This window comes from Netta rufina (assembly GCF_964035555.1).
Source record: "Netta rufina genome assembly, chromosome: 5".
NCBI lineage: Eukaryota > Metazoa > Chordata > Aves > Anseriformes > Anatidae > Netta > Netta rufina.
The window spans coordinates 55,352,027-55,371,106 of NC_140128.1; the positions used below are offsets into that span (position 1 = coordinate 55,352,027).

Below are 19,080 nucleotides of genomic sequence, written 5' to 3' on the forward strand. Positions count from 1 at the left end.
TGACTCTTTGGGGCATTATTTACAAAGGTTACAACTGGATGTTTACATAGCAGTACTGACAAATTAGTGTTATATTCAGTGTTTCAAAATTTACCATGAGTGCTAGTCCTTTGGTTACCTCTTCCAATTCTGACAGCTCATCAAAATAAAGCAAGGTGATACCGAGACAAATTAAAGTTTTATCTAGGTTAATCTTTGTTAAAATCATAAAAATACTCTGAAGATGGATGGTTTGAGTTGGAAGGAGGGGAGCTAACATTTATGAATACAACCTTTTCGCTTGTTTTGAGTGCTCAGTTTGGACTGTCACTGGCTTGGTTAGTTACTGGGGAGAAAAATTAGATTCCTTTCAGCTACTGTAACTTGTGGATTTTTAATGACATTTCTTTTCCTATTTGGACTGATTAGTAGGTGTTTTTTTTTTTTTTTCATGGATCTATTTATCATATATTTATCATGCCAGTGGCAATCGCTTTAACTGTGTTAGCAGTGAACTTTCCAGACCTAAATCATTAAATATGGTATGATGTAATGTGAAAAGTGAACAGCTGTCATAACAGTATTTTTATGTGAGTTTATTAAAAATTGAAATGAGGGTTAACCATTATAATTTTCATAGACTAAGTCTGCTTGCAGAAATACTAAATTATTGTTCCAGAAGTTGAAGTCTTCTCATGGAAGTATGTTTTTAAGGGATAGGATTTGCATGAGTTAAGCTTTACTTTGAAACTGCCGTAATTATTGGTAAGAGACAGACAAACATATGAAAATCTGCCAGTATCTCTTTATACTGCAACTATATCTCTTTTTGAGGAGCTGAATATAATGAGCTGTAACTTGCAAAATGTTTTCATGATTTCAGGTTGTAATGGCTGGTGCTTTCTATCCAAACTACTTCACTTATCAAAAATGTAATGAAGAAGTGGCAATAAGAGACCTTGCTGGCAAAGATCCGAAAACCACTGTGTTGGTATGTTAAGATAGTGAATGTCTTAATCAAGCATCAAGTAATAAGAATATGTAGTGTTAGGGTAGTATTTTTCATTTTATTTTTTTTTGTCCTGGGCCTGGACAGAGATAATTATCTACCATGATCTGCACTTGCTGTCTTCTCTCCCATCTCCCTTTCATTTAATGTAATAAACATTGTGTGGGTGGGAAATTTAAAAAGGATTCTTACTGAGAACTGTGTCTATGCATTAGACTGGTACTGTCACACAGGCAGCCAATTCCAAAACACTACAAATATTTTAAAATGTACTTTTTATGAGTACTTTTTTTTAAGAGTACAACATTAGGCTGTTTGTAAAATGAGCTGTTGTAACTTCAGTGTTACTTGTTTGTAATATCCTTCTTGGTACTATATGACACGTTGTTATTGTGAGGTTACTCAGGTGTTGCACCCTTCCTTTTTTTTCCTCTGTAGACATATTTTTAGCTAACTGAATAAGTGTAAGTTTTAAATGGTTGACTTGATTTTGCTGAATGGCTTGCAGTTTAAACTAGAAAATATTCAGTGTGTCCGAAGTAGGTATAACACTGTAAAATAACTATGCTTTATGCTTAAAGAAAATAACTCTACAAGTCAGTGAGCCTCATTGAATAGACTTATATTTGCACAAGAGAAAATAAGTGAAAAGGAAGGAGAAAAAGCATATTGATGAGGAATTTTGTCATGATTAACTACATATCCAAGAAAAGATTGCAGTTCTGCACAAAAGGAGTTTCTGGCATGGCATTTATTGAACACAAATAAGTTTACAGATTACGCCAGGCTTAGATCATGAAGAAGTAGCTGCTATGTGCTGAGCCCAGTGGCTCAGTCAGGTTTTGATCATGTTGTAGGCCGCATACTGAGACTTTGATAACCCAGCTTGGATACAAGGGTGCTGTGAAAGAAGACCATGTAAAAATATTAACGTACCTGAAGGCAGATAGTCTGCCACTCTTCTCTGTTACGCAGATCTGGCCAGTTTGTGATAGTAGGTAATCAAGTTGATCAGGCATGACTTGTTCTTGATAAATTGATGTCTGTTTCCATTCACCTTCTCAATCGTATGATTGGAAATGGTTTCCGAGAAGACTTGCTCCATGATTATCTTGGTAACTGGAGTGAAGCTGACCGGCTTGATGTTCCCTAGCTCATTTTTGCCATTTTAAAAACAACTCTGATATGTGGTAGTTCAGCCAGAGTGTTCAGGGCTGTAGTTTCTCCAGTTTCCCAGATAGTGCACATTGTCCATCATTGAGAACTACATCCTAGGCAAGGAAGCTCTCCTGTTAAGAGCAGAAAGGGATATTATGCTGCTTCTAGGAGAAATTATCAAAGAAATGTAACTACCAAAGAAGCATTTTTGCTTTGTAGCTAGACAAAGAAACTAGTTACCTGCTGGTTTGAGGAGGGTAGGGCAGCATTTCCCCAGAGAAGCTGTGGATGCCCCATCCCTGGAGGTGTTCAAGGCCAGGCTGGATGGGGCCTTGGGCAGCCTGGTCTGGTGGGTGGCATCCTTGCGCATGGCAATGGGGTGGAACTGGGTGGACTTTAAGGTCCCTTCCAACCCAAGCCATTCTGTGATTAGCAGCCAAACTTGGATTTTAATATCTTTTCAGATTCAAGAATTTAGTGTGTAGCAATTTTTAAATTTGGGTTTTAGTTTGAGTATTGCTATTGCAGCTCAATGAAGGAGAAAACTAACAGATGACCATTTAGGTGAAGTTAATAATACATTAAAATAGTTAAATGTATTCAAGTTTATTTTGTTTTTCTTAACAGGTAAAGAATATTCCGCCCTATGGATATCTATACCATAAACAGTTGCAGTCGCTGTTCAGACAGTGTGGGCAGGTAAAATCGGTTCTATATGATGGATCAAGGTAAGTACAAAATATTTTAAGTATCATGCTTTTCTCTTGCTCTCAGTTCTGAGGCTAGTAATCGACTTTTTTCTTTGTCAATGGTATACTGATAAAATAAGTTTATTATTTAATCTGTTTGGAATCAGTAAATTGTTTTTAATGCATTGGCTGGAATAAGAAAGATAGCTTTGAACTTCAGTATGTGTTGATGAGAATAATATTTGGTAAACTATCTCCTCAGAGACCACCTTCTGTTGTTTCTTCTGTTGTGTAACAGGGGATCTTAACTGCAGCTGATCTGTCTGTATTTGTTTCCAATTTATTTAGTGAATTCAGTTCATTGGTACCATGAGATTGGTTTGCACAAAATGTGTATCTGGCTGGTTTAGCTGGTCTGCATGCTGTCTGTGGGCCACAACTGCTCAAAGATAATTCATGTACATTTTCCAATCTCTAATTCTTTTTTATTTACATATATTTTAACGCTTTTTAAACTTGTATTAAATATGCTCAGCAACCACAAACACAAGTAAAATTTTAAGTCCTATAAGATTGTTAGGTAAAGTATGTGAGGAGAATACTTCTTCCAGTTTTCTGTCCTACTATGATAAGGACAGGGAAAAGAAATAATGAATTCTCTGGTTTTCTTGTTTTGTTTTTGATTCTTCAAGTATTTGTTTTTATTTGGTGGAATTTTTGGAACAGGGCTTTCGTGGAATTCTCCCATAACCCAATGGAGGGCTTTAAGATTCTTCCTGCAGTATACATGTCAATCAAAATGTTACAGCTGAAAATTCCTCTTGAACTGGAAGTTCATTATCCAGATGATATCCAAAGGCAGTTGCAACATGTGGCAGCTACAAGCATGGAGTCTGTAAGGTAATCATATTCCATAGGGGAAATGGATTTCTGTGCAGTGAAAGTTGAAATGAGGTATATAGGATTCAGTGGGATTTTCCTTGGAAGTGTCAGCAAGGGAGAGGTGTTAAGCTCAAAAAACAGAGACATAAACTTTGTATAAACAGAATCTTTTACAGAGATAGAAGTAAGAGAAATCTGAGCGTACTTTGTCTTTCTTTAAGGTTGTAGTCCCTTTGCTTTAGCCATATGGAAACAGGGCTTTATACAGTATTTTTGGTTCATGACAAAGTAGGGATTTCTAGGATAAATAAAGGAATGACATTTGGGGAAATAACAGAAGGGGCAGGGAGGTAATGTAACAACAGAAGTGGGGGAGGAGGAAAATAACAGAAAACACTGAGGGATGAGATATAGTAAGTCATCTTTGTCCATGTCTGCTTGTTCTAGACAAATCTGGCACAGGGGTTTCATTGTTACATTCAGTCTGTGAATCTTAGCATTACCAATCTGGCAAGTTGGCCATATGTCCTAGCCAAATCAATCTGTCTAGCTCCTGATTGGTCTGTAGTCATTTAAATATTTTAAAATCCAAAATCTAAAATAGGAAGGCAGGAATGAACTAGGAAGGCAGGAATGAACTGTGAAGGCTCAAGTGTGAGTGAGTACTTCACTTCCAGTTGATTGTACTTAATTATTAAAACGCTTCCAGCAGTTTCACTGTGCCCCAAACTGTACTTAAGATCTTCATGAAAATTAATTTTTAAGGGATTCAAGAAGGAAGTCTCTTAAGCCAGAAGGCTAACTTCTGTCATGTAAAGGGAAAGCTATATTTCAGGGGAAAAAAAATGATACGCTGAATGTGTCTTAGTGCTGTAACATACTCAATTTATTAAAAAGCAAACAAACAAGCAAAAAAACAACCTTCTAAGGCATGCCATAGCAAAGAAAACTCACTATTTATTTAACCTTCGTTCTTTGGATTTCTAGTAACCTGATTGCACAGTTTCTTCTTAGTGTGTATCTTTCTGTATTTGGTCATAAAGATGTTAGTTTCTCCCATAGTACATTGTTTCTCTCTACTAATTTTAAGTTAAAATCTAATTAATATATTTTTAAAATAAAGGTCTTATGTACATAAATGCATCCTAGGTACTTATCTTTTCCTTGCAAAATGTCATGACTTCTGTCAATTAAGTTTTTTCCCTTCACTGTGGATGCATACCTGTGTGGTGAGTCAATGTAAGTAGGAGTGAAGGCAGAAAACCCAGAATTTTAACTTATGAAGTATTTAACATTTTTATTCCATAAATGTTTTAGAGTAAATGTGGACTATCAGAAACAGACAGTAGAGCCTGTGGAAATCTCATTTGGTACTACAGAACTGTCAAAGATGATTCCAAGTCGTCTCCTGTCCATCAGTGTAACAGAGGTAGGAATGCTATAACCCTGAAGTAAGTCATATCTAGTAATCAGTACCTAGCTAACTTTGCAGAGATGGGTTGGGCCAACTAGCTGGTTACAGTTATCTGGCAAGTTTTATTCAGAAACTGCAGGTGTGAGACATGAGTTGTTACTGCATGACCACTTCAAGAAAACACTGCATACATAGAAAGTTGTGTTAGGAGAAAATTACGCGTATGTACAAATACTTCTGAAATCTGAAGCTGAAAATTTTTAAATCTCATGTTCACTATTGTATTTTCAAAAAAAAAAAAAAAAAGAATAATATAAAGCAATATATATGCTGCTGAAATTCAAAAAGTAAAAAATAAAATATATCCAAACCATTAGGATAATGGAAACTACAGGCTGAAGTATTAAACCAACTCTTGGTAGAAGTGACATGTTTTTCAGTGGCAGAAAAGAATTTTTTCCTCAGTTTATTCAGCTAAGTCTCTTGGTCCAAATAAGTTACTGGATTTGATGATCAGATGCATTCCAGTCCGTTAACGATCTGTGCTGTACAGTTTTGTTCACTATAATTAGTTTTAACTAATGGTCCTATGTATTTATTTCCACTGTGAGCATTCTTTTTTAATCACATTTGATGTAAAATCAGAAATGGTAGATGATATCAGTAAGCAATCCAAAAAAGACTTACTTTATTCAATTTGATTTGAAATAACGGTGTTCATTTCAGTTTCCTGAAGGAATGGCTAATCATAACAGTAATGATGCTGATTTGCTGATGTATGTAGCTAACTCTGGTCTTCTTTAACTAACAAGAAAGTGCACCATAGCTGTGTTCATCTATTTCATCTATCTCATATACCTTACATTTTTAGTGTGTTGATTTTGTTTGGAAGTGGCCTTCTAATAAGTACTTTTTGCTCACTGCTTATCTAAGAGCCTATTTAGATTAAATGTGTGTTGTAATTGCACAGCAGAGACATAAAAACAACATTATATAATAAAGACCAACCTTTTATGAGAGGGAAATGCCTCACTGCATTATTCCAGTATGAGAATGCTTCTATGTTTGTCAGGAGTAGGACTGTTTTCATGTATTTTGCTCAAAGCTGTTTTATTATTTGATGTAAAAGAATGAAATAATGAGAGATCTGAAGCTGTCTAATTCTTATACTTTCAGATAGTAGAAGTTGGACACTTCTGGGGATACAGGATAGATGAAAAAAACAGGACTGTTCTTCAGGCTCTAACTGCTGAAATTAACTACCATAACCTGGTGGATTTGTCAGTGTCTCCATATCCAGAGTTGCTTTGTCTCGCACCATTTACTTGTCTGGAGAACAGAGTATACTACAGAGCTCGTATTCTGTATGTTTCTGGAGATTTTGCAGAGGTATGCTAATATGTTATGTCATATTGAATTGGTATGATATAATTGGGTTAACAATCTTGGAGCTATTTTTTTTTTTTACTAAGCAATTTGACTAAGCATTATTTTCATGACAATTATAAACATTCTAGTAAAGAAACCTAGAAAACTAGAGCTAAATTAGTCTTAATAGAATGTTGCCAAAAGAGATGAATAACATTTTTTTCCAGAAGACAGGAGTATTTATTTTAGTCTTAAAATTAGAGGATACAGTAAAGTGTTGTGTATGCTGAAGCAGAGCAAAGCAAAATAAAGAAGAAAACTTCTGGCTTCAAGACTTGTTTTAGTTGCCTTTTGGTAGCTTTTTCACATGGGCAACCTCTAGTCATCTTATGCTTGGTTCTGTTTCCTTGATAATTTACAACTAATTAGAAGTGCCATTATTATTTATAAATTCTATAGCAGGAATTATAATGACCTCCCTAAAATACGACTTCACACGATATTTTTCCCCATTCCTGTTCAGTTCTCTGGCCCATTCCACCTGACCTTTTTGTATCAGTATTTGTTGCTGAGTTTTCGATCATCAGCGAGTTTCATCAGAATGTTTTGGCCTTTGGGGCCAAAATCAGCAATGAGAATTAGCACCACAGTTCAAGACTGATCCCAATTTCCCAAGCCAGTACTTTTCTATTCAGCACTTAAGGACAGACCTTTTGTTTTTTGTAAAACTGACCTTTGCACAGTCCATTTCTCTGCTGAATTACTCAATTTTTATTTTTAACATACCTTGGTGTCACCATTATAAGCAAGCAACAAGGCTCAGTATCAACTCTAAAGTTGTGAAAAACCAGTGAATAATAGTGCTAACCTCATTGTTGTCCTTGCTTCTTTAAAAGCAGTTAATTTAGGTAGTGCTGTTCATTGTTAAAAAAAAAAAAAAAAAAAAAGGATATACAGATTTAATTGCAGGGAGAGAGAATTTCAAAGAAATTTACTTTTTTTCTAGATTTAGCAGATTTGCATTACGAGTGGATGTGTAAGCAAAGGGATCAAACAATAAATATACAATTTGACCTATTATTCTTGACATGTCTTCATATGCGTATTTTTCAGATTGAACTTGCTTCTCTGTCACTTGGTAAGATTGTACTGTAATTATTAAACTTAATTGTCACTTTTCTTGCTTACGATTAGCATTTCTAATTCTGTGGAATCTCTGATGCTCTTGATGCTTTTTTATTTTTCTCCAGGTTTTTTTTGTAGATTATGGCAATAGATCAAAAGTGCCTTTAAAAAAACTGAAAGAGATTCCGAGCCATCTTCAAGAGCTTCCTTTCCAGGTAGGGGTTGGTGCTATTTGCTGCTTAATGGATATTTTCACATCGTATCTTCGAATCATAATGCTTTTCATCATAATAACAAACTGACATGTATTTCGGTAATGTCCTACAACCTGCAAACCACCTTTACTCAGGTGGATAAATGTACATCTACACAGGTGAAGTATTTCTTGTGTGTGTCTGATGGCTTTATATATAATTGTAGAGAAATGTTTTGTCCTTAGGGGCACTTGCTGGGGAAAAGGGGAGGATACAACCCATGTTGTATTTTTTCTTTAATTGAATGTTTGAACTAAACCTGTTTCTGTGACTCACTGGGTTCCATCTCCCACCTGCAATCACAGGAACAGTGGAAAGAGGAAATTGCTCTAACAGCTGACTTAGGTTGCTTGTTGATTTTGGTCATCAGTTGCTTTGCTGTTATCAGTTCTATGAGAAGCAGAACTTCTTCTCTAGAAAGTGTTGTTTTGGTTCCTGTATTGCCTGCTTACATGATAAGCTCGGGAATAACAGGTTGAGCAGTAGATCAGCTGTGCTTTTGTTTAAGAACCACTGAGCAAATGATAGCTTCATTTATAGAGCCTAGGAAATGGCCTGGAGAGGAGAAGCTGTCAGTGACTAGTTCAATTTCTTTTCCTCTGCTTAATCCCCTTTGTTTCTGCCACAGATAAGTGGCAGTGTAGGATCTCTGCTTATCTGCATGGCAGAAGTCTGTAGTCACAGTATCTTGCATAATGTTTGCATGCAGGGTACTTTTGCTTCATCAGTGCTCCTGCTGTGCTATACTATTAGTCACAGGACAAATAGATGGGAGAAAGCTTTCTTATATTTAAAACAGGTAGAAGGCTCTGGTTTTGCTTTGTACCACTTTTTATCATTTTAGCAAGAAACATTCTTTGAGTTTTCTTCAGTTGTAATAAAGGGAAAGCTATTTCTATTCCATGCCTAATCTTTAAATGACCTACCCTTATACCTTTCCAAAATTATGGCTAGAAGAAAAGAGTTCCTGGTTAAAATTAATTCAAAGCCATAATTACATGTAGTGATTGTGGAAATGGGTTAAACTAGAGCTGACTGACTCTTGCCTGCCAAGGGCAGAATAGCTGTAGCTGTCCTGCTATTTTTTCTATTACCATGGTCAAAAAACTGCAGATTGTAAAGTTTTCCCAGAGAAGGCATTTGTAGTCTCAAAAGATTTTAATGTGGATGGTGAATTAATACTGAATTATCTTTTATTTATGCCTCATTTGCAACTATGTACTAGTATTGAAGTGATGAGAGATGCAATGTGTAGCTGTGTTGGCAAATACAGAATAGGAATTATACCGGTAGCTTTACAGCAGTCTTAGGAAATTAACATAAGCCTCTGCAATAACGATGAAATAACTTTATAGTTAAGTCAAACTGTTGAGAAAATGGAAGATTTTTGTCCTGATTTCTCAGCACGTATTCAGGCAAACATTGCTCTTACTGTTTTTGCTCTAGGCTTTAGAATTCAAGATATGCAAGATGCGTCCATCTGCAAAATCTCTTGTATGTGGGGAACGGTGGAGTTACAGCGCTAGCCAGAGATTTGCCTCGCTAGTAAATGGTTATACTCTGCTGGTGAAGGTGTATTCAGTTGTGCACAATGTTCTGCACGTGGATGCTTTCCGTTACTCGAGGCACAAGGACCTTGTGAATATTAGAGATGTGCTTATTGAAGAGTGTTACGCTGAACTAGCGGAAGAATCATACAAATCACAAGTATGTTCAGTAAGCTTCTTTGGCTCTTCTTATACTAAGGTATTTCAGCTCAAACTGTCTGAAGTCCTCAGAAGTTGAGCGAAAGTTTTGAAACTGTGCCAAATGCGACTAGACAAGTAAAAATATGTAGTCCTGTTTAAGCATTTTTATGTGTTTAATAAATATTGTGCTCTTACAAAAAGCATTGCTGCATTGAGACCCCTTTTGGAAGAGGTGTTTGTTTTTCAAAAGATAATGGAATTATTTGAACTGCTTCATGGTTCATTGAAACTGAGTTTTAATTCCTGCATTTTTCATGGTTTATATCAGAAAGGCGATGAAAGCATTGGTTTTTTGTACTTCTGTGTCTGTGTTCCTTGTGTACACACACAGAAGAAAAACAACCATAGAAAAACGTGTTTCATGGTTTTAAGACACTTTCATTTTTATGTAGCAAAGCCATGATTTGCTGAAGGGGTTATATATTGACCAAATGAAGAAAGAAGAGAAAACATCGGTACCTTCAATAGAGGAAGAAAAGCATTTAATTGAAAGATTATTGAACTGTTTTTCTGGCAGTAGATCTGGTGCACCAACCCATAAGGTAATGAGTTTTGGTGTGGCATTATGTGATCCTTTGTCTCACATTATTAGAACACAGATGAAGACTAGAAGGACCTTTAATAACAAACCGTGTTGATGCTATTCATAGTGTACTCTACATCCTGTTGGTAGGAAGCCATGATGTGACCACCACTGCAAACTAATCTATTGCAGCTTTTAATGAAGTTTTGAGGCATAGCCTTAAGAGCTAACTGAACTGGCTACTAGCAAGTTCCAAGGCAGCTCTTCAAGGACTGCAAGATGTAGGTAAAATTGAAAAAGTGAACGCCAGTGTTCCAGTGCATAGACATCTTCATTATGTAAGCTGCAGCAAAAAGCAGGGTTATGACCCTATCGATTCTTCTGGAAACTTTGACTTTTTAAAAACTATACAGAGTGTTAAGCTAAGGAATAACTAAGGTGACACAGGGTAAGTGTTTCAGAGAATGCTGTGCTGTGTGATAATAGTGAAACAGTGGGTGTTCTTCAGCTGTCAATCCCAAACTGAGAATTTACTCCTACTTAAGTATTTTGAGACATTTAGTCACTACTAAGCTGGAATATAAAACAAGGTTGTATAGGATTGCGTCCTGTTCTGTGTTCTGGTTACAAGTTAAACCTGGTCTACATTATAACTTTACCCATTTCAAACCTGACAAAATTCAGGCTTTCAGGCACCTACTTGTGCTTAGGTTACCCACAGGAATAATACTGTTTAACTACTTACATTTTCTAAAGTGTGATATTTCCAAGATTAAAGACCTGCTCATGTAAATAAAAATAGCCTGATTTTTGTTAGATGCTTTATGAAGTCTGAACTTAAATTCCTTAAGCCTGTGGGAAGTTGTGAATTCCTAGTACCCGTGAAAAGACACGACTTTCGCTTAGGTGCCTCAGCATGCGAAGCTTGCTTTAGATGGGTGATATGAAAATGTTACCTGTTCATCAATTCAGTGTTGCTCAGTGCACACACAGGATCTTGAAATGCATTCTGTATTTTCATTTATAAAGTATTTTCATGGGGAAAGTTCCTTAGGCTGGCTAATGAGAACGTCATTTGTTCTTTTATTGAAGGTGACAGTTTCTGGCCCATTCAGTCCTTATGAGGTAAAATGCTACAGTATGACCAAAGTATCCAAGTTCAGGTATGGTAATGATGGTAATGCTTTCATTGTGAAGCACAGACATGTTCTGAACTGTTCCTTCTCATAAACTGGCAAAACCCATCCTCATTACTCTTGCAGATTTGTACAGGGTTTTTAATCATTGAAAATACAAAAGTAGTAAAGCCTCAATTGCATTGAAATACAGACTACTGCTTTAAGAAAAGTAGTTTTATTGAAGATGTCTTAATGCCTTAACAGAAAATAGTATTAAGTTGTATACATCCACTAATAGAGATTCTTATAAGTTAAATCCATTAACTGCTATCCATTCAGGTTGTACTCTGAAATAAAAAGGATTCATTTCTTACGTTTGTATGTTTGTTTTTTTTTACCGTTGGAAATATTTTTCTATTTTCTCCTCAGAAGTGTTTTCGTACACAAGGAAAGCATAAATTCTGTTGTTATCGATGATGCTCCAGAAGACTCCTTTCAGCAGTTGTTGGTTGCCGCATCTTTGTCATTAAATGCCAATGGTAACTCCTAATACAAATGTTTGGACAGTTTTTCTGGGCTCTTTTATATGAATAGCTGTGTGAACGAATATGTTACTTCAGTTCTACATTACATCTTTTTGAGATTAGCACTTTCATTATGTACTTCTTAATTTTTTTTGTGCTGACAGGATCTACCGTGCTTTTAGAGGAAACATCTTTGATGCCTCCTATTCCTGGCCTACTTGCACTCCTTAGCATGCTGTTTGCTCCTGCTATAGAACTTAGGTATTAATGTGTTCTTAAAGTGGCTCTTTATTTTGTTTAGGACCCTCAGAAATTGGCGACAGACTTGCTTGTTCTGATTTCATTATTTAGTATATTCTCTTCATCCCTGTTGATACAATTCTTACCTTCTATCAGCTTTATTATATTGTATGCTAAGACAGATTGTTTCACGTATATAGAAATCGGCACTGCAGACTTGATTCTCACATTGGTGTAATACAGTTCCTGACAATTGTGCAGGAAGTCTAGGAAGATGAACTGTAGAACTGGGCAAGTTTTAAATCCACATGAGGAGAGAAACTTGCGTGATTTTTGTGAAAGCTGAGCTCTGGCAGTTGGATTAATGTTAGGTTTTGTTTAAATTCTCATATCTGTGGACTGTTGTTTCAACACAGGGAAACTGGCTTTGCTTTATTTAAGTTTCAACTTGCATATGTGATTTTTTTTCTATTTTGTGACTGTTTTCAATATTAGATCTTTAGCTTTATTTCATTACCTTAATAAAAAAAAAAATAGAAGTAGTGTGACTAGATGTAAATGTCTAAAAGTTTTTAGCTTCTTTAAAACTCTTGTATCTTGTTCTGCATAGCTTAGACAAATTAAGTCTGTTTTCATATAAGTTTAGTTTGTTAATCTCTAGGTGTGACCATTTTCTTTGTACAGGATTGATGAAAGTGGAAAGAATTTTACTGGTGTTCTGTGTGGCTTGGGTTGGAGTCAGACTCGTCGGGTTCCACTGCTTCCAGAGAATGACATGGAGCTGACATTTGATGTGCATTTTGGAGTAGATGACATATCAGAGGTAAAAACATGTATATTTATTTGCCTTATAGTAAGAATTAAGTAGAATTTGGTACATCAGAACTTGGTAACAGTTCTAGTAGCTAGAATCTAGCAGTTGGCTATCTTAAGAAAATTGTTGAAGCTTTTTGTGTCTGTACTGTTTGTTTAGAACCTTGGGCTTCTAACAGAGAAAAATAGTTACCCCCTATATGTTTTACTGAATAAAGTCAATTATTACAGTACAATACTTTGCTTTTGTTTAGAAAAGTTTACATTGATTTTACACTCCTCAGATATCAATACTTGTTATGTTTTTAGAATTACTAGTTTTTAAAGATGAGCATAGTGGTTTTTCTTTGCAATCTTCAGTTTGATTTCGCAATTCTGAGAAGTCATCTGTAGTAAGCTTCTCCTGGAGCAGATCAGTCAATAGATAAAAGCCCTTGTATTCCTCAATACAGTGTTTTTGTAACTTGCAGACAGGTCTGTCAGAGGACAGTATGTACGCTTTCTTGTACAGCATAGTAAGCTGTATTTAACCTGTGCTTCAGATTTTAGATACCGAACGACCTCACATAACCTGAGCAGTTCTGTGTACAGGTATAGCAGATAACCAGTGTATTCTAGAGGCTTTTTAAGGATGTAGTGGACATGCTAGTGTGCAGATAAGGTGAAGTATTATTTTTGAAAGCATTGATTTGATGTGTGTGATATCTGTAATCATGGCACCATACCTGTAATGGTAGCACCAAGCTGTTGTATTTTTAACAATTATGGACAGATTGAGAAAATCCTTAAAGGTTTCTATGGAAGGAATCTGTGTTGGAGGATATCCAGACAAGTGGTAAGTAGCCTGTGTCTTCTGTAGCATAGCTGATTAAACTTGAAGATCGATTTCAAGCAGCTGGAACTATAAACCTCTTCTACCAGCAGTGATGCATCTGGAGGAAGAAGTGTTTCTAAAGCTTCAGATGTTTTTGCTTATGTTAATAATATTTCAGTTAAAATTGAGTTTTATGGGTGCCATAACCACCTTCTGTACATGTCAATATGCTATAACCCAGAGCTAGGACTGGTGTATAGTACTTCATATTCTGTCACTTACTTTTACAGATAAACATCCTGAGGACAGCCATTAATAAGCTGCTCTGTGAATGTGCAGCGTACTCTGACCAAGAGAAAATGACACAGCTGCAGGAAAACATTCGTGAGATGCTTCTAAGGTAATCATTTGTAGAAATAAGAACTTGTGTTTCACTTTCTCAGCAAAAGCAAAATAAATGATTGCTTGAAGCATAGCTCAGGTTAGGCTTTGGGGAAATGATAATATAGGGTGTTTTCATTTAATGATGCATTTAATTTACTTTGCTTATTTATGAAGCAGTATGTTCAACAACTTTAGACTGCTTGTGGAAGCACTGGTTCTTCAGGGAAGCCTGATCACTTAATAGTCATAAAACCTAGACTGTAAAACCTGTTCCACAAGATACCAGTTCTGATGTCTTTGCTTTTGTGCACCCAGGACAAAGCTACTGAAGTCCTATGACATAAGAGCACAGGAAAATTTAGATTTTTTTTCTCCCTCTAGATGAAATTCGGAATGTGTGCGCTACCTTTCCTCCCTCAACAGGCCTGTCGAGGGGAGATGCTGCTGGAAGTCCAAAGTTAATTTACGAACTGAAGGAAGGTCACCTGCCTTTTTCTCCAGCAGGCCTCCCTGCTTCTCATAACTGAAATACTGACTCCAAAAAGGTTGTTGTAAGTCAGTGCAGCTAGTCTTGAGAACTCTTCCAGCTTGCAGTGTTTGAGAAAGGTTCAGGGGAGCAAGGTCAATGAAGTTTCCCTGTAGCAGTTCCTTCCAATATCTGTGATGGCAGAGCATGCCATGAAAAATCTTCCTTGGTTTATAAATGTAGTGTGCATTTTTAGTGCTCTCTACATCATCATCAGTAGGCTTTCCTCATCCTTACCTGGCTCTGTATTGAACAGATTTCAAAAAAGAGCTGACTGGACTTAAATTAACTTAAAGTGAAGTTGTTGTGCCCTCTAGTATTGCTCTTCTGTGTAGCAAATGTGACCCTTTTCTACAGTAAGCTCTTCTAAAGTAACTGTGCCAAAATGAGGTAGTTTCTCATACTGATACAGATCAGAAGCTTTTAAGCTTAACTGCTAATACCTTAGGTTATCAAAATGGTTATCAAAGCAAGCTGTTCATGCTGAATTAGTTTTCAGGTGTTTCTTGTTTGTTTATTTTGAATGTACCTGTTCAGTTGATTTTTTTCCCCCTCCAGCTGTGAAAAGATAACAGCCTTTACTAAAGGAGTATGGGTACTTGCTTTAATTTCCAATATTGGAAAGAAAATGAAATACAGTGCATTTTATAATAAATTAACAAGTGTAGGGGCAGTCAGTCTTAGCCTTTGAGGCACTGAAGAGGAAATGAAATTAAAAAGCCATAGAAAACTGCCAGAAGATGTGGGCTAGATGATACCTAGCATAGGTTAGCTGACCAGCAGACATCTCTTGCAGGAACTTGTCAGCTTCAAGCTAGCTATTTGTGGTTTGTGTGTACATCCAGAAGGGGGTGGAAGAACTTCGTGGAAGCTGTACCTCAGAGATGTACACTACTTGCACTTCCAAGTGAAGTAGCACCAGTGCAAACTGCCAGCTCCCTGTTGGTGTTTTGCATCTGCAAAATTCTTGCTAAAGTACCAGCTGTTGGATGTACTGCTGATGCAATAATTAATTTCCTGTTTGTGTCCTAGTACCTCAGGCCAGTTGGTGTCTGTGTTGCTTTTGGACACTGTCATCTACTACCCTGTTTAGACTTCAAAGCTGAGTGAAGTTTGCTTGCATGATTCATGTGGTAACTGCAGGGAGAATTCAAGGAAAGTGGAGAGAGAAAGAAGCATAACCACAAGACGTTTCTGAAGATGCCTGTTTGTCTGTGACAGTAACAGTTTACACTCAGACATCAACTCTAAGATGAGAAGTTGAGGACACAGAAATGTCACTGCTATTTCTTGAAGTTTATGAACACTTGGTATTGTTTCAGGACTTCTTTGGGGTTGGTCCCTCAGACATTTACAGCCAGTCAGGAAGGGAAGGAGCAACCACAGGTCCTTGGTGTTGCTGTCTTTACTGGCTCAGTCAGTGCTGATGCTGACAGCTTTTCTCAGCTATTCTCAGCCTTCTGGGTGTCTGTCTTTAGGATTTAAACCTTCCTGTGGTGACGTTTTCCCTCCTGGAATCTTTATGCTGCTACTAATTCTGTCCCACCAGTCCTACTGCTGTTTTTTCTACCTTTCTTACCTCTTTCTGGCCTTTCCACAGTTGGTTCTTGGCTGTCTGAGTCAAGGCTATTGAGCCATTCTGTGTTTCCCTCTGGGACACAGGCAGCTAAACTTGGGAGCTTACAGCAGGGGTTCTGCATCGTGGGGAGGTGTCATCCTATCAAGAAACTAGAAGTGATTGTCTCTTTCTTCTAAAAGGTAAAAGAATGTGTTACTTCAGAAATTTCAGAAAAAGAATCCAGAATAAAAGGAATACTCTGGTTATTGTCATGTCCCATTCCTATGTTTAAGATCTTTGATAATTTTGACTATTTTTTCACCTTAGTTTAAGGACTTGAAGGAAAAAACAGATTTTGTTAGTAATAGTAAATACATACAAATGTAGCTTCAACAATCTTTAATTACTTTTTTGAAAGCTAATTATATTTACAGTGTGTCACCGCTGCTTAAGACTAAAATGTGCATTTGAAAAACACATCTAGACAGAATTAATTAAAGTCTACTACTGCTGTACTTTGCACAGCTTGAGGAAATAACAGGAGCAGACAGACAATCTATAGTAATAGAGTTGTCTTGCAAAACAAAATGCCCTAAAAATAGCTTTATTATATGTTATAGTGAATAAGCATGTAAGCATAAAATGTACAGAATAAATGATATTTGCAAATTTTAGTACTTTATCAATTTAATAAATAATACTTTCTTCAAACAAACTAACAACAAAAAAAAACAACCCCACATTTACTGACCCTGTAAGTTTATCTTTCAACTTCTTAAACTAAAGGGGCGAAGTACAGGTAAGTGAACCAGTTACACTAAATTAACATGGAAATTTAAGATTCCTTTCAGCATAGACACCTTACAGACACACGGCTGTGCCTGCTATATACATTTCTTATAATTAAATGCAAGTTTATTTCTTAAGGTTATATTTATTTAATTCCAGTTTGATCTGCAAATCACGACCTCGAGATAATACTGTTCCTAAGTGGTATGAGAAGCCGTATCAATGGAATCAAGTAAGTGTAGAAATGCAATTTAAAAATAAATAAATATATGAAAATGGAGTACCCCAGTATACTTAGTTAAGTGGTCAAAGGTAGAATTTCCTTTGACAGGAAGTCTTTTGAGCCTGAGGGTAAAAAAAAAAAAAAAAAAAAAAAAAAGCATACTAAAATTGAAGATACTGAAAGCACTATAGGACTGAATTTTAGGCATAAAAACCGTTCTGCATGCATCTGCCTGCATCGAGAAGGTATTTTTGTAGTCTTTTTTTTGTGTACAGATGTTTAGCCTTTTCAAACAGAACACTATGATATTTGAGTTGAGCTTGTAGAGGCAGCTTTACCTTTGGAAGTTAAAATTTTGTATTCTTCCTATTAAATAGTTACAACATTAAAGATAAATTTTTCTTCAGGATTTATCTGGATGCATATTTTAGTTTGTTTTGGGTTGCTTTTTTTCAGGTAATTTTTCCTCTTAAGCTGACAGATGTGCTATATTTTAGAATTGCTGTGATGGGATCAGAAGACAGTGTTCTTGAAATCTGGGAAGGTTAGAGCTGAGGAGTATAGCTTCCTACTCATAGAAATCTGACCTTTCGTAAAGGGCCTCTGCAGGCCATTAGATTCCTTGTGTGGTTCTCATGATAAATGAGTGCATATTCTTAAGTAGAAGTGAGTGAGAAATTGCAGAGTGAAGGAATAAGAATTGCATATGCACCCTCCATGTCACTTTCTTACTCTAAGGCATGTAAATAAGGGATTTAGGTCTCTTCTGGAAAGACTGACAACAGTGGATAAACACCAAGGGCACATGTTTCCAGTAGGCCTTCAGTAAGGGTCTCGAATGTGTCTTACTGTCTTAAGCCTAAGTATTTTTATATACAAATTGCTTTTTCTTTGGTATTGTCAAGATCATCTCTTGCTCAGCTATGTTAGTGGTTAGCTTTTTGTAATGTGTTAATGGATAAACCCTGTATCAGGATTGCATTCTAGTTTAAACAGTTTCAGGGCATTACTTATGTCATCACTTAACATACTATCTGTAATGCCCTGGAAATGACTGTGGCATAGAATTCTGATTCAGGCAAATCTTGAGATAAGAACTATTATTATAAAATGTCTTATGTTGAAATAGGTAACATACTGAAATGCCAGTATGATTTGAAACAGTCAAAACCCTTCGTAAGTAGAACAAGGCAGTATTTTCCTTAACTGTGTTGTATAGGGAAGCATTTATTAGACTGAATTGTAACTTTGATCTGTTGTCTTCTGATTAGGTGGATTCACAGCATATCATTGACCAGTCAGAAAAGCAGCAGGAAAGAGATGGTCTTTATCAGCTACATAAGCTTGTTGTGTTGAATGTTTAAGTATTGCTTGAAGTCCTTCAGAGGAAGAGGTATTACACGTAGTCTAAAAAATTGTGTTCTAGATAAGCCTTGGATGTTTGTTTTGCAAGACTGTTCCTTAAAATTAGTGTAAGTGTACTGAAGTAGAGCTTGGTGTATGTTTGCTCTTTAAATCAAAAGTATGCTGGCCTAGAGCAGATGGTTATTCATAAAACAAACTTACTTAAAGCAGGATGCAGTTTTCAATTTAATAATATTGCTGAGTAGGTGTATCACAATGGACATGAAAGACAAAGCAAACCTGGGTTTACTTGTTCCTTTTCTGTCTGAATGCTCATGAGTAATGGGTCATGATTTTTTTCTTTATTTTTCTTTGTCTAGTTTTTGTAGTTTCTGAAGTCATATAATGGTATTGTCTTTGTAAAAAAGTCAAAGGAAGACAAAGATTTGGATTATGTTCTGATCTGAAGTATAACTTTAGATACAATTTTTTATTTTTTTCATACAACAAAAATAATGTTTCCTTTTCCTGTATGGCAGAAGAATGCTTTTGAGTTACTGATTCATTATACCTTAGTTTCATCTTTTCAGCTTGTTTT

At 36.1% G+C, this 19,080-nt stretch overlaps 1 protein-coding gene across 1 annotated transcript in view; it reads left to right on the forward strand.

Annotated features, from left to right (window-relative positions):
* The window catches only part of TDRD9 (tudor domain containing 9), a gene marked incomplete at both ends in the record, with an annotated part of 64,031 nt that extends 45,529 nt beyond the window's left edge, over positions 1-18,502 (forward strand). Inside the window, 15 exons of the mRNA XM_084288003.1 lie at positions 863-970; positions 2,774-2,874; positions 3,562-3,735; positions 5,035-5,146; positions 6,308-6,520; positions 7,750-7,839; positions 9,325-9,585; positions 10,019-10,168; positions 11,242-11,312; positions 11,697-11,806; positions 11,956-12,052; positions 12,716-12,854; positions 13,949-14,058; positions 17,075-17,147; positions 18,410-18,502. Of these exons, the coding sequence (XP_084144129.1) occupies positions 863-970; positions 2,774-2,874; positions 3,562-3,735; positions 5,035-5,146; positions 6,308-6,520; positions 7,750-7,839; positions 9,325-9,585; positions 10,019-10,168; positions 11,242-11,312; positions 11,697-11,806; positions 11,956-12,052; positions 12,716-12,854; positions 13,949-14,058; positions 17,075-17,147; positions 18,410-18,502 (1,902 nt within the window). The remainder of the gene's footprint in view (positions 1-862; positions 971-2,773; positions 2,875-3,561; positions 3,736-5,034; positions 5,147-6,307; positions 6,521-7,749; positions 7,840-9,324; positions 9,586-10,018; positions 10,169-11,241; positions 11,313-11,696; positions 11,807-11,955; positions 12,053-12,715; positions 12,855-13,948; positions 14,059-17,074; positions 17,148-18,409) is intronic.
* Positions 18,503-19,080: the final 578 nt, after the last annotated feature.